The sequence below is a fragment of the Haliotis asinina genome, chromosome 3 (genome assembly GCF_037392515.1).
Source record: "Haliotis asinina isolate JCU_RB_2024 chromosome 3, JCU_Hal_asi_v2, whole genome shotgun sequence".
Lineage (NCBI taxonomy): Eukaryota > Metazoa > Mollusca > Gastropoda > Lepetellida > Haliotidae > Haliotis > Haliotis asinina.
Genome location: NC_090282.1, coordinates 56,076,935 through 56,092,912, shown reverse-complemented (window position 1 = coordinate 56,092,912; position 15,978 = coordinate 56,076,935). Strand labels below are relative to the sequence as shown.

The following is a 15,978-nucleotide window of genomic DNA, read 5'->3' as shown; positions in this document are numbered from 1 at the left end:
CATTCAGGCAGTGTACCTGGTAGTATACCACAGTGTCACAGAAGACAAAACCAGTAAACCTGGCACTAAAACACAGTGTCCCAGACGGAACCGGACACTAAAACACAGTGTCCAAGACGGGAGACACAACTACTAAACCTGGTACTAAAACACAGTGTCCCAGATGAGAGACACAGTCAGTACACATGACACTAAAACACAGTGTCCAAGACGTGAGACACAGCCAGTACACGCGGTACTAAAACAGTGTTCAAGACGGGTGACACAACCAGTAAACCTGACACTAAAACCCGGTGTCCCAGACGGGGGCACAACCAGCAAACCTGGCACTAAAATTCAGTGTCCCAGACGGGGGACACAACCAGCAAACCCGGCACTAAAACTCGGTGTCCCAGATGGGAGACACAGCCAGTACTCCTTGCACTAAACCAGTGTACACCTGGCACTAAAACACAGTGTACCAGGTGAGAGACACAGCCAGAACACGTGGCAGTAAAGTACAGTGTCCAAGACGTGAGACACAGCCAGTACACTTGGTACTAAAACAGTGTTCAAGACGGGAGACACAACCAGTAAACTTTACACTAAAACTCGGTGTCCCAGACGGGAGACACAGCAAGTACACCTGGCATTAAAACAGTGTCCCAGACGGGGGACACAACCAGCAAACCCGGCACTAAAACTCGGTGTCCAAGACGGGAGACACAGCCAGTACTCCTTGCACTAAACCAGTGTACACCTGGCACTAAAACACAGTGTACCAGGTGAGAGACACAGCCACTACACGTGGCAGTAAAGTACAGTGTCCAAGACGTGAGACACAGCCAGTACACTTGGTACTAAAACAGTGTTCAAGACGGGAGACACAACCAGTAAACTTTACACTAAAACCCGATGTCCCAGGCGGGAGACACAGCAAATACGCCTTGCATTAAAACAGTGTACACCTGGCACTAAAACACAGTGTCCAAGACGTGAGAAACACAGTCAGTACACATGGCACTAAAACACAGTGTCCAAGACGTGAGACACAGTCAGTACACGTGGTACTAAAACACTGTATCCCAGACGGAAGACACAGACAATACACGTGGTCCTAAAACACAGTGTCCCAGGCGGAAGACACAGCCAATACACGTGGTACTAAAACACAGTGTCCAAGAGGTGAGACACAATCAGTACATGTGGTACTAAAACACTGTATCCCAGACGGATGACACAGGCAGTACACGTGGTACTAAAACACTGTATCCCAGACGGAAGACACGGACAGTACACGTGGTACTAACACTATGTATCCCAGACGGAAGACACAGTACACGGGGTACTAAAACGCTGTATCCCAGACGGAAGACACAGACAGTACACCTCACACTAAAACACTGTATCCCAGACGGAAGACACAGACAGTACACCTCACACTAAAACATACCGTCCTAAACAATAATACAGATAGAATAATATATTTTATGTAGAAGTATATTTACATAATAACTTTGTGACTTGAATAGTGCAATCTGTCTCATATAACGTCAGTTCTCATGTTGATAATGTGTGTGATGGGAGGTCGTTGATATACATGAATTGTGACTATCAACATAATTAACAGTACCACAGCATTTACATGTCAGGAAACAAATGTAGGACCCACGCGTGTCCTTGTCAAATACTCTGGACTGTGAACATAAATCTTGAATTCCATTACCAACTCACACATGTTCACACTTGAGTGGAAATTGAATAGTCTGAGCCGAGTGATCATGTGACATTCAACTAAAGGGACATAACCCTTTGGCACGTCGCTGTGTACATTATTTATGGGCTGTTATGCCAGGTCATGTCTATATTTAGTTCGATCTGGGATACGAGTGCCACTGACAAGTGTGCAGGAAGAGTGTAAACTCTATGAATACGTGCAGATAAGTACGCCTTCTACCCTTGTTTCTTGATAGTCAAACATATCGATCTTAACAATCACATGTTTGATAAGCTCGGTTTAATTGTGCCTAAATCTATATTTAGTAACATATGACAAAGACTTCCCCGGTTGATCACGTGATAGTAAGTCGGGGCCTTCTTGCCCAAGCGATAGGTCTAGCATGCACATTAATGTGTTCATAGTCCCATCTCTATAGCATCTACACTTGTGTCGAATAAAGAATTATACGTATGTATGTATATATGTATGTATGTATGTATGTATGTATGTATGTATGTATGTATGTATGTATGTACGTACGTACGTACGTACGTACGTATGTATGTATGTATGTATGTATGCATACATATTTATAATCTTGTGTTCATGGTCGCAAATAATTGTTTGTAGATTGCCATGGGGGATCTACATATTCGATGCTGTCTAAGTGGACAGTGGACAGACGACCCCTCACATATTGTGGTGGATGCCTTCTTTAACGAAGGTTTTCACGAACAAGACGCAGGTCAAACAGGTACGGACACGCCACATGCCTTCCATGCAGGTATTGTGAAGGGTTACTCTTGAAAACACATGTAACACTTAGTCGTGTAAACAAATTTAATTCTTCGCCGTGTAAACACACTGAACTCATTAACGTCCTGATCACAACTCAAAGTGAAAGTGGGGACTGAAGGACACACACTGAAACTGTGTGATTCTGACGTTAACATTCTTGACGGAAATTACTTGATGTGGAAAGATGATGAGATTTACTATAATTTTCCACCAAAGTAAAGTTCAAAGTTTACTGATGTAGTCAGTCAGTACACATGTCTTACACACACTGAAATGAATCTTACATAATGAAGATTTGGCAACATAATTTCTTGTTTCTTTTGCAGTAAGGCGCTGACGAAAATATGTTAATTATGATTATTAACCTGCACTATTAAGTGCCTACATACAGAAGGAAAAAATCCTATATTATTGTGAAAATGGTGACACATGGCAACAGTCTGTGCTTAGTATACACCGTCCTCTATTGTCTACTGGGAATTCACTGTGCTGGTATATACTATATGTGTCTGCAAATGAAAGCAACAAAAATATTGCCATGTTTCATGTCGATCCTCACATTTGCCCTAATACATGATCCCTTACACATGTAACATGCGCGCGCGCGCGAGAGAGAGAGAGAGAGAGAGAAAGCGGGAGGGAGAGATAGAGAGATAGAGATAAGATGTATGAGATAACGAGGTACATGTTGGTGTATCACATATCACATACAGTCGTGCACAGTCATGGAGTTGTATTATATGTTGTACTGGAGCGGTGCTTAGATAAGCTATAACGCTTTTCATCAATCCCAGTTCATTTTAATGAATAAAAATATGTGTGAACCCTTATTTCACTGAAAATAGCATTTAGTAGTGTCGCTTTTTAATGTAACGCTTTCTTTTAACAAAAGCATAAGAAATTGACAAATACATTACTGAAACGTATGAGAATTAATCAGCTGTCGTTGTGCTGTTAATTAGATGGGAAAGAAAGTAAATAAAACTGCAGGTATAAATAAGACATGACTGTCAACATGATGAACAAATACTGTGGATTATTTTCAGACAACTGCCATTACCAGAATATTGCTGAAAGTGGAGTTAAACAACAAACAAACATAAGAAATTGTGTTTTACATGTCCCCTAATTGACAACGTGTTATATAATGTGACATTTGAGCGTTAATCACAATCACTGTCATCCTGTTTTCTCACGTTTCTGCAAACACGGCAATTTGGTGCTTGTACTCTCATGTGATCCTTCTGAACAGGGACACTACTAGCATGTCTGCACTGGGAGGAGCCTGAGGAATTGGTGATGTCAACAGTTGAGTTAAAACAAACGAGAAACAACAGTTCTGTTGAAGACGAGTTCTGCAGACGAGTCATTCAGGAAAAGGAATATCTGTACACTTTTGTCAGTGAAGTTTATGAAACAATGAAAGTTAGACTGGTTGCAGTGAGGTCCTCGCCCATGCATTTTACTTTTCGGCATCCGAGAGGAACACCTTTTCTCGAGAGGTCAGATGACTTTGTCAGACTGCTAGGAAAGTTTGTATCTAGCTGTGTTTCATCATTGAAGTCAGACATCAACGTAACATTGAAATCAGAAGGTCAGTACACGGTGCCCTGTAACACATTCTTTCACGGTTTCAATCAGAGTGAAGATAAACGTCATGGACTAGCTGAAAGGTAAGTGTTGTGAGTGAATATCCCGGGCTTTTGCCCATTAGACCAGTATGCCATATATATTATTGTGATGGTCATTTGTAAATGATGCATCCTTTAAGGTTGACCCTATATCAAAGAATCTTTATCTACTTCGTATAGCTATGTATGTGACATATAGCAAGTTACACTATTTGTTTTTCAGGACAACATATACTATTTTGTATCAATAATGTTAACACTTGTGGTGTTTGGCGCTTGTTATACTAATACTGATGTATATCTGATTCTGTAGTTCACCGGGTACTCCATTGGCACAACTACAATCATTTCCAGAAAGATTTGCATTGATAGAGAAGGAAATATCACGCCAGAGACAACTATTGAAAAAGCATGACTCTGCTCACAGGGAGCAAATCAATCACATTAAAGCCACATTAGCACGTGTCTTAGACTTTATCGAAGGTAGCACGTCGTCCGTTGAGGAGATGGCTCATGAAGGGGGTGAAAACCGCGGTGGCGCAGTGAATCACAATGTCACAAAGCACGACAGCGTTCTTGGTCTGAACTGTAGTGAAAGAGACATGAGTCCTGGGTCTGGCCCCGCAGGAGGAATGGGGAGCATCATACACATGGGTACTTTATCAGCAGACAACGAACACGAAGATGACGACGACACCAGAGACACAGATAATCAAGAAGAATTGTTGAATCTTGACAGATCTGTCAGACCCAAAGAACATGGTGTAGCATCAAAACTTCCACAAGGCAATCTCAGGGATACAAATACGGAACCAAAACCTGAAATAGCATGCAGGCCTACTGAAAATGCTCAGACACACACACCATCAGTAGGGAAAGACGGTGGTATGAAAAGGCAACTAGAAACGGATACGTTTGCGAATGGCACTTCAGCTGAGAACAGTCGAAAGAAACCGACAAACGTTAAACAACATGCTAAGAAATACCCCCAAGGGAGCAATTCCAGTTCTGGACTGTCTTGTCAAGAAATGCGGAATCTAATCCCAGGACTGGCATCTTTGAATGTCCATGATGTTACTGATTTGCAGAGAATGACAACCACAATGAGACGCGATTTTAGGGAGCAGTTGTCGAAATTGGCCAAGGGGTGTGTACATTGAAATAATAACTGTGACATAATTCTGGACTGTGTATAACGTGAAAGTATTAGTGTAAATTAGTAGATAATCTATATGTCTGTTTAAGTCAAAACTTTCCATTTCCATGCGGCTAGTAGCTTATTCTGAGTGTCATAAACTTGTTTCTGACTATATCCAGGGGAAGATTTAGTACTTCCGTGACTAAGGAAGGGACATCTGTAATGGATCTCGTCACCGAGAACATGCGACAGATGACAGAATATCGGAGTATCCTTGAAAACATTCCTGGCGCAACTGCATTTTGGGATGGAATGATGGGTGCATATGAAGAGGCAGTGGCTAGTGGTATGTGTGAGATCATGCTCTTATTTCAGGAACCCTGTTATTTTGATGTCAGTGATGTAAAATATGTAATACATTATTCTCAAGATACGTGGTAGTTACCGAGTAGGTTGACTTTACAATGCTGTGTTTACATGTTATGTTTCGGAGTCCCCTTAAATATTCTATCTAGTTTATTCACGTTATGAACGTCTGTGATGAAATAACTATTGTAGCTCATTATAATCACTTGTAAATGCGTTAAGTGATACTTTGCATGGCTATTTCTTACAACAGGTTTTTGTGTGTATTCGAACCGTATTACATCAATATGAACTGCGGACTTTAGTGAGCTGCACTGGTCGTGTATGTTGTTCATTACAGCAGGTGATTCTGAAGGCATTCCAAAAGCTCTTGGGTTAGATACTGTTCTTTGCCTCGACACGTCCGGCAGTATGAGCGGGGATGCAATAAAAGAACTTAAGAAAACTGCTCGAGAACTCATCGATGGTATGCATATAAAAGTTTTGATGTGACTGGAATTTATCAACAGAAAACTCATCCCTACACATTTAACACAAATGTAGTCATATATGAATACATATAAGAAAGATAATGAGATTTCATATCGTTGTGGCATTTTAACAGGTAGGTGTCTAAATCATCTAAATCTTGTATATTTTGAAACAGGAATTGAGGACATAGCAGAACAACACTCCATTGAGGAAAACGTAGCTCTTGTTACATTTGGAGGCACGGCAAGAATTGCCCATCACCTGACAAATGACTATGAATCTTTGCGGGAATGTATAGGTACGTGAACGTCAGTGCGATATGTTAATGGGATATGGTTTATGGCATATATCAGAACAAACGAAAACAGTGTAACAATCTCTACACTGTCAGATAGAATGCATTAGGCAATTTACTGCTTTTACATACTGCAACTGCTATCATTTATCTGGTAATGTGACAAGTAACACCAATAACGTTTCTCGTCACTGAGGTCATTGAGGTCATAATTCAGTACATTTAACTTCACTGAGATTTTATAACCTGCATGCTCTACTCTCTCTGAAAGAACGTGTCGTTTGTTATACTTTACAGACGGACTGGAAGCACACGGGACAACTCCTCTTCTCCAAGGTCTCGTTGTAGCCTTGTCTTGTCTTATCAGGAGTAAGTGACACCGGCTCGTCTCCCCATAGAAAGCATCCGCTAATAGCTGTATTGTACAGTAATGGGAGCAATGATTGATATGTCCTCCCTCAGTTTTTGTAGTTGTTTACCGCCAATACCAGCAATGCTCCAGCTATATGGAGGCGGTCTGGGTCAGACAATCTAGTGATTAACAGCGTAAGCTTCGATCTTTGCATTTGGAATACGATATGTGATCACCCAAGTCAGAGGGCCTGACCACCCGACGCGTTAATAGACTCAACGTGGGTTGCTGATGATCAATTCTACTGCTTCCCTCCTCATGGGAATGCGAGCAGTTGCATGCACTTTGTTCATGTTAGGATCACATACAGATCAGAGCACTCACTAGTATGCTTTACTCTTGTCATCGTCTGCCATAAGAACGTGCACTTGTAGAACTGTTATCTGGTCTAAATGACATTGGACAGTAATGTACTAAACTTTTATGTTTCTTAAAGGTGGAATTTGCAATTTTGGCGGAATAAAAACGACTCCAAGAATAATTTTCCTCACTGATGGTTTGGCTACAGTAGAAGGCCAGGGGTACGCAGAAGACGGAACGCGTCCATCTGAGCAGGTATACACTGACATACGGGTTATATATTTCATAAATAACTGAACAGTCGTTTAGTTCAGATCATGAAGCAGGGCTCATTACACGCTCAAAGACCATATCACAGCTATCATCTTTTAACATTTTAAGACAGAATTTTTTGAAACAATGTGCTTATCGTGATTGCATTTATGTTTTTTTCTCACGACAGGCCAAGATATGTGTGATATCCTCAATTAGTGACTTAGGAAATGAAGGTTTCAAATGTGCTGTGGCCGGACCGATCGTGTGGATTCCTGTAGGGAATGCGGATAGGGTAAGGTTTTTACTTTCTGCATTCTGTCATCCATTTGAACGTAGTTCGGGTTGTTTACCCAATGGAAGAGAGTTGTCTGAGAGGTCAGTGTACCCTTCCTGTGTTATGTTTGATATGCTATTGTTCTTTACAAACATTACTGTCTTAATATTCACACTGGGTACATGTGTATGCTCTTAATATTGCAGAATTTCCTTGAATCCATTTCCGCACTTTGCAAAGGCGAATTTGTGGAAAAGACCGATGTGAAAAGACTCTGTAGATACCAACATATCAGGGTAAGTCGATGATTCCAACAAGAAGGGTTGGCAATGTGAACAAACAATCTCATAAGGTGCTGAGGATATTTCTTGGTTGTTTTGTGGATACCTATTCAACATGGTGAGAGAATGAGGTTAGTTTTCCTCCCCACTCAGCAATATTCCACCTATATGGATTAACCTTGCAGCAACACACATGGTAGATACACTCATACACTGGAAATCGGATGTCTGTGAGATTTATATATCCTGGTTCGGTTCACAGAGACTCAGCGGCAGTGTACTCACGATTGTGAAAAGTGAAGATATTGATCCGTCCACGTTGCACAACAAAGTTGATGCCATCATTGATGCCATGACTCATGATATATCAGCAGAAGATAAGGTAACCATTTTCCATCTTTGACAGCAATTTTGACGTAATGTTACCGGGAATGTTTGACACTACGTTCAAGGTAGCTGCGAACATTATACGTGTGTTTGTAATTTTCAAGGACGAGGTTGAAGCCATTGTTAGAGAACAACTCTGCAGTGTGGAGGTTGATTTAGGTGCCACAGACGACTTCAGCAACGTCATCGAATGCGGTAATCTTCCGCCTCTTGGAACAAGGGTAGAACGGGGTCCTGATTGGAAATGGGGAAATCAAGACGCTGACGGTCCGGGAACTGTGATCAACCATGGACAATCAGCAGGTGCGCAGATTACTGTAGGAATGTTTGTACATTTTCGCCGGTTATTTAAGTGCGTTAGTGTGAATAAGGACGTGAAATTAAAATATCTCATGAGACAGGCAAGGGTGTATGACATATTATAACTTTGGATTCTTTGAGGTCTTTTCAAAGAATCCGTGTAAACCTTCTTAGTTTACAATAGTGTAATGTAGAATAAATGTTTCATGCTTTGCAGATTCTCTGTGGGTCCAGTGGGACAATGGGGGCAGAAATGTTTACAGGTACGGCGGGGAAAATGGCTTTGATGTCCTAATAGCAGACTATCTACCGCGTGTAATGGAGTATGGACAAATCACAATCGGTGTCCAGGTAGAAAGAGGTGTGTAGCAGGTGAACCAAGCCAGAGCTTGGCATATTTGTATATTCAACCTCCTCCGTGGCCTAGTTGATAGACCATCTGGCAGTGAATCGATCTATGACTGTGTGAGTATGGTTTTAGTCCGCTTTAAGCAATTACATATTCCATCAATAACACGAAAGAGCGCACGAAAAATCTCTCTTTGCAATAATTTTGAATTCCACGTTATTTCCCGTTTCTCCATTATACTGAGAAAAACAATGATACAGCTGCAATCGAACTGTTTCAGGACCGCACTGGCAGGACGCCTATCAAGATCAAGATGGTGGACCCGGAAGTGTGGGTACCGTCATACGTAAGAGAGGCCACAAAGTGAAGGTAAAACCTACTCTATTTACAAATATATGAATGTATATCTGGATCGACCAAATACAAATGTCATGTTCAATTTCGATATTTAATATTTCACTTAACATGGTTGCACACAGTATCCGTTCTCTTTTTTCACAGGTTCGTTGGGAAAATGGGGATACGTTTGACTACAACTATGGGGAAAACAACAAATTCGAACTGAAGCAAAGGTAGGGAATCATGGGACTGGCTACAGTGACAGCGTAACCACACTGCTCTTAATGAAACAAATAATACATTTTGTTTTTCTTCTAACAACACTGACTGGTAAAATGATCCTTTCAGAGACCCATTCTCATGCCAGACAGTGCAGGTTCCGGAAACGAACGGTCCTCCGTGTTCCACTGGTCAAGGTAAGCAGTATTCAGTGGCAGTTGATCAACATTTGTCATTTTCTAGCTAAGCAAGGTTGTATTACGTTTATCAAGCGGTCATAAGCGCCACACATGTGCGCATGACAAGGGCACCTACCGTTTGCAGTATTAGCTTGTCATGCCGGAGTAAAACTGTGAAAACTATTCTTGGTTTTAACTATTTACCCCTGCAAACTTACACGATAGAAAATGGGTCAGCTATGAAACGTTATATTCGATCTTTTGTCCATATCATGTGTATTTCGACGAGGTTGTCTGGTCGTTTTAAGCGTGTGTCACGTTTATCATAGTAACGAATATTAACTTTCATGTCATGATCGTTTAATACAAGACGAGAGCCAAAAATGAGTGTGGTAGTGTTGACGTCACGATGTTTCAGTAAACGGAGGGGATGAAGATAAACCGACTACACAATATGTGTGGCAGAGAAGTGATGATGGGGCCACATGGCACAATTACTCGGAGGAGGAAGACAGCACGTTAAAGAAGGAGTATGAGAAACGGAGAACTGGTTCATGTCTACTAACAAGAAATGGTGAAAGGTATTAAACAAGCAGACCCTCTTGGAACCTGTAATTACTGATATGTGTAATATTTAGACGAAACCAAATATGGAACATGTTTTAGGATACATCGGGAAAATGCATAATGTACGTTAAGTACAATAAGTGTTTCGGTAAAAGCGACTGAGGAATATATTTCACCAACAGCACCAAGTGTAATAAACACTAATCCAGTTTCAATCCGCTCTTGACAAACACATCCCTTAACACCTCTATCTTGGAGACCCGTGTAGGTCCGGATTAGAATATTGGCCTTCAGTTTGTCGTAACAGAATTGGGTGGTCAGGCTCGGTGATTTGATTGTCACATGGCATCGGTTCCCAATTGCGCAGACCGATGCTCATGGTGTTGATCACTGGATTGTCTGGTCCAGACTCGTTTATTTACACCCCGCCACCATATAGCTGGAATATTGCTGAATTCAGCGTAAGATTAAACTCACCTACTGACATATATCTCTGTGTCCATGTTCTTTATAGCTTCCGAGTTTCCTTCAAAACAAACACCGAGAGATCAGTGAGCAAGAAGAGGACAGCACATATCAGAAAACGATATCTGGGTACGATTCCTGAATCCTCCTGTCATGGCAGTAAACGTACATATTATGAGTATTATAAAACATAATAACACATAAAACTAGCAGTAGCAGAATGCGATCTTTATTTTCAAACAGTACCTTGTAATGTAACCTGGGTAGATACCGTATAGATTCGATATTCCGTCACAAGAACAATACGACACAGGTCAAACCGTCCATATACCCACTCACTAATTGCTAACGTGTTTTTCTTTTCAGATAAGTGATTCTTAAAGAAGATGCAGGATTTGGATATATGATTTGAAGTGTTCACGGTCGAGGGAATATTTCACAGGCATATTTTGAATGCAATCGTATAATGCAAAATGTGAAAACATTAGATAAGTATCTGTAATGAAGTATACTGTCAAAGATTAAATTTTAACAAAGGGAAGGGGACAGGTGAAGTGGGGCGTGTGTCGATACATCAGTCAGTATCGTTTGCTCCACCTTTAACAACGTGTTGGAAAACGTTATTTATGCAGTTTCGAGACACGAAAATCGTCGTTACATAGGCGATATGTAAACAATGACACACCTCCTACTTTCATCACCGACATGTGCTTTGATATTTCGTGTCACCCCGCTATTTCCACGAAATCGTACACATAAAACATACATCTGAACGACCACACTGATTGGAAATGGTTAGCATCTTCATTTTTGGGGAATTTGATGAAGTGTAATTCGTTGATATGGCCCTATTTTCTCCTGTTATGTGTGTTGGAAACAAACTGAAAGCCCTGTCACTGTAACTAGAAAATGGTTTTTACGTTACATTATTATAAGTAATAATAATTAGATCTAACACTTTTGAAACACATAAATGATTCACTCAACAATGTTTCTGCATTTATTATTTGTATTCATTTGGTATATTATTGGTATTCATTTGCTATATATCATTTCAGTATAACACTGGGCCACATCATAGTGGCATTGATCTTCAAAAGTTTAACAGTACTCATGGTATGGCAATATCTTGGTGATGCTACTGGGAGATTGATTACATATTGGAGCATTATATATAACATTGAATATACCCAATTCCCCAACCCATATATACCTACAGTTTTGTATACAATAGGAAAAGAGACACATCATGAAATATTCATAATTGTGAGTGTATTAGCTCATTCATAAAAGGAAAGTGTGCTTGTCTAAAAGACACTGATACACAACACTCCAAGGTGGGGCTCATGTTTGTTGAAGACATGTTAAGTAAGAAAACAGTCATTGATATCTCATAATGTGTCCATTTCCTATTACATTAAAACACTGTGGCTATATCTGGGGTTGGGGAGGGGTGGGGAGAGGGATACATTCAATTATGATATCTCTTGTCATTAAAATCACAATAAACAGTTTAATACAGACAATGCTGAATTGCATGACACAAGCATGTCAGATAAAAGATGTTGGTTGGTTCGTTGTTTAAGGCTGCACTCGGCTCTAAAAAATGTTCATCCAGTTACAGTAGTCTGCACCAATACCTTATAGCCCTTGTGGTGTGCACAAGCTTTTTAACTTGGAGAGGGGTTCTGCCACATTCTCCTCAAACAACAGCATTGTTTGCAGTTTTGAGAAACCTTTCAGACATTGTTGCTGTACATCTTCAATAATTTTACAGCATGAGGTCCTCTATACTTCTGCTCACCTACACACCATAGGAACAATCATAGCATTACATATCATATTAATCTTGAGGTTATTATATTTTCAACTTACTTTTGACATGTGTACAATGCCATAACATCCTTTTTACTGTGTGCACCAAGAGTAGTTAGTGCTTTAGTACAAATAAGTTTAGGTGTTAACATAGTACTCAATATCTATATCAAGATATAATTTCTAGATACACACCATAAAATTAAGATGTAAAAAAAATAAAATCACAATAATGAACTGGTCAACAAGTACTGAGCAAAATACTCAAAATTCAAAAGCAAAATCACTGATGGTGAGTAATTTATGTATGCATGCACTGATGTAAAGTATAAGAAAGTAAAGCAAAAGTCCAGATCAGCCTTTAACTTTATTATTTTATTTATTAACTGATATCTATCTGAATAATTGCTGATATCAGATGATTTGTATCAGATGTACTCTAAGAACACCAGGGTTATCATGCTCAAAATAATCAAAGTACAGTACACTGATACTCTTTTCAAGTCACAACAATACAGTTCTCATGACAGGTTTCATAGGTAAAAATCACCCTTAATTCAACAGTTCAGAAACATTGGAATGTTTATCTATATCTTATAAGTTCTTCCCTTATATGTATGCCATTGTATTAACATACTAATCATACCATTATTATTCAGTTTAGGAGTGAGTGAGTGAGTTTAGCTTTACGTCGCACTTAGCAATATTCCAGCTATATGGCGACGGTCTGTAAATAATCGAGTCTGGACCAGACAATCCAGTGATCAACAACATGAGCATCGATCTGCGCAATGGGGAACCGATGACATGTGTCAACCAAGTCAGCTAGTCTGACCACCCGATCCCGTTAGTCGCCTCTTACGACAAGCATAGTCACCTTTTATGGCAAGCGTGGGTTGCTGAAGGCCTATTCTACCCCGGGACCTTCACGGGTCTATTCAGTTTAGGAACATAAAGTACCAAATTAATTTTTTGAGCAGTAGATGTGTGTGTATTTTTGTAGATTGATAATTTGATTGACTATGTCTATAATAATCATAAACATTTCTGAATGATACTGGCATATACGTTAACTGTTTCATTTTCTTTTGTAGAGGCTGAATATCAGAATGCCAAACCCTAGCTGCTGTTAACCTCATTCATATCAATCTAAGCGCTTTACCTTGTAATTTCACAAGGCCGTCGAAATATATATCCGCTAAACTTACCCTGACGCGATGGATGACACGGGACGTAATGGGCGATATTTTCGTCATCAAATATGCTAAAATAAAAGATGCTAACTATTTCCAGTCAGTGTGGTCGTTCAGATGTATGCTTCATGTGTACGATTTCGTGGTAATAGCGAGCTGACACGAAATATCAAAGCACATGTCGGTGATGAAAGTAGGAGGTGTGTCATTGTTTACATATCGCCTATGTAACGACGATTTTCGTGTCTCGAAACTGCTTAAATAACGTTTTCCAACACTGAAAGTAACAATGGGCGTTGTTCTGGTGCCGTACACTTTGCCATAGTACCGATGAAAATGCTATGAAAAACTTCTAACCACCCGTCCTCGGATTTTTCTATAGTAAATGTATGGCGCGTCTCCCTGCAGTGAACGCCGCCATGCGGCAGTGGTTGCCTGGGTCAGTGTTGGAGCGTTAGCGCAGGCGCATCAGACCCAGGGAACCAGGCTGGTACAGTATTCGCTCTTGAAAGATGGCTGATGTATGACTTGAAGTTTGCATGTGTACGATTTTCATTTTCAAACAGACAAAAACCCCTGGCTAGAAACAAACAGTGACAACTATGTGATATAAGATGATTGTCAAAATTAATGGACCACGGTGATTTATCAACCTTCTTGAAAACCGTCAAAATGAAGAATGCCACCCTATGCACATGTCTTGGGTAAAAACGTTGTGCACGTGGACAACATGCTGTTCTTAGGAGTGGAGATAAAGGGAAACATTGGTACATTCAGTTGATGTCTGTCTTTGAAAAGTTTGTTAACGCTGATACTTCATATCCAAACTGAAAGTTCAGGTTCCCTTACTTTTCAAAGGGTATAATAAATCTGAAGGAAAAATCAACTGTTCATACTTGAACACAATAAGTAACACTACATACATACAGTGGGAAGGGTATTCCGGATCACGGCTATTCCGGATCACTGCCACGTACATTAATCCCTAGAAACTGTAAATCTCGATGGATTTCTTCACCCAATCTCTCATTTTAAAGCCGAGACATGCTCTTTAAGGTGATATATTTTGTTTTACTTGATCTGAACCACACGTTTACTTGCGTACCCTGTAACGAGGATACCTGTCATCGCGTAATTTGTCGTTGGCGCCACGTCAGGAAAAGGTAACTCATTCGGGACGGCCCGTCTCAAATAAGACTAGTATCGAGTTGCTTCATGTTAACATCTCCATTGCATGCACATACTTTTCATCTGTAAAAAAGCGACAAAACTCTTCTCTATAACTGCCATATTTTGGGAGAAATGAGCAATTTATGGAACCACATGGTTAAGTCAGTTCCGGATCACCATAAAATAAGGATCACCTCAAATCTGTCAACCGCCGAAAAAATGTTGATTACTGTTGAAATAAAGTAATTAGTTTCACGATGTTACTTCGTTTCCCTGTATTTAAAATATATACTCTCTCAAGGGTCTGTCTTAGATGTTCTTTGCACAAGGTAGATACATAAAATGTGAAAGTCCCGGGATATAATAGGCCTTCAGCAACCCATGCTTGCCATAAAAGGCGACTATGCTTGTCGTAAGAGGCGACTGACGGGATCGGGTGGTCAGGCTCATTGACTTGGTTGACACATGTCATCGGTTCCCAATTGCGCAGATCGGTGCTAATGTTGTTGATCAATGGATCGTCTGGTCCAGACTCGATTATTTACAGACCGCCACCATATAGCTGTGATATTGCTGATTGCGGCGTAAAGCTAACCTCACTCACTTACTCACTCATTTCACCAAAACGTAATTTGCGGTACAGAACAGTGTGTCAGGTCAAGGGTTATGAATACTGGAAATAACCAACGTGGCAATGCTTTGGGGTAGAAATTGTTTTTTTTTTGTTTTTTCAAGTCATATTATTCTTTTTTAAATAACTTGATGCATTTAAGTAAGGCACGACTCACTACAAGTGCCAAGCAGTCTTGCAGGGTCATTCAGGCAAATTCTTGATGTAGGTGGCAGTGTGTTTGCTGAGCCAGTTGGAGAACCTGTTCCAACTTTTCCCCCTTGGCCTGCTGCACCGGCGGAGAAAGGAGGAGGCATGGTCATACCATGTCATTACGTTATTAGACACGAGCTACAGTTTGTTTCATTTTTAGACATACGAAGATACACACCTATAAAGAGTTCAAATGTGCTGGTTTTAATAGATTATGCTCGTTTGCTTTACAATCAGTAACTGATTATGTGA

The 15,978-nt window shown here is 40.3% G+C and overlaps 1 protein-coding gene across 1 annotated transcript; it reads left to right on the top strand.

Annotated features, from left to right (window-relative positions):
* The first annotated feature begins 1,806 nt into the window (after positions 1-1,806).
* Positions 1,807-12,887, top strand: LOC137278197 (uncharacterized). Its single transcript, XM_067810397.1, has 20 exons — positions 1,807-1,923; positions 2,330-2,453; positions 3,750-4,170; positions 4,442-5,275; positions 5,446-5,612; positions 5,973-6,098; positions 6,279-6,401; positions 6,696-6,767; positions 7,247-7,365; positions 7,553-7,657; positions 7,846-7,935; positions 8,183-8,302; positions 8,412-8,610; positions 8,825-8,968; positions 9,237-9,325; positions 9,458-9,528; positions 9,644-9,711; positions 10,112-10,274; positions 10,775-10,854; positions 11,092-12,887. The coding sequence occupies exons 2-20, from the start codon at positions 2,336-2,338 to the stop codon at positions 11,097-11,099; spliced, it is 3,117 nt and encodes a 1,038-aa protein (XP_067666498.1). The 5' UTR covers positions 1,807-1,923; positions 2,330-2,335; the 3' UTR covers positions 11,100-12,887.
* The last annotated feature ends 3,091 nt before the right edge of the window (positions 12,888-15,978 follow it).

Bases quoted from the DNA above. Each gene is read 5' to 3' on its own strand.
- LOC137278197 (XM_067810397.1), top strand. From the start codon at position 2,336: ATGGGGGATCTACATATTCGATGCTGTCTAAGTGGACAGTGGACAGAC. The intron at 6,099-6,278 runs GTATGCATATAA...ATTTTGAAACAG, and splicing joins TGCTCGAGAACTCATCGATG to GAATTGAGGACATAGCAGAA. The intron at 9,326-9,457 runs GTAAAACCTACT...CTTTTTTCACAG, and splicing joins AGAGAGGCCACAAAGTGAAG to GTTCGTTGGGAAAATGGGGA.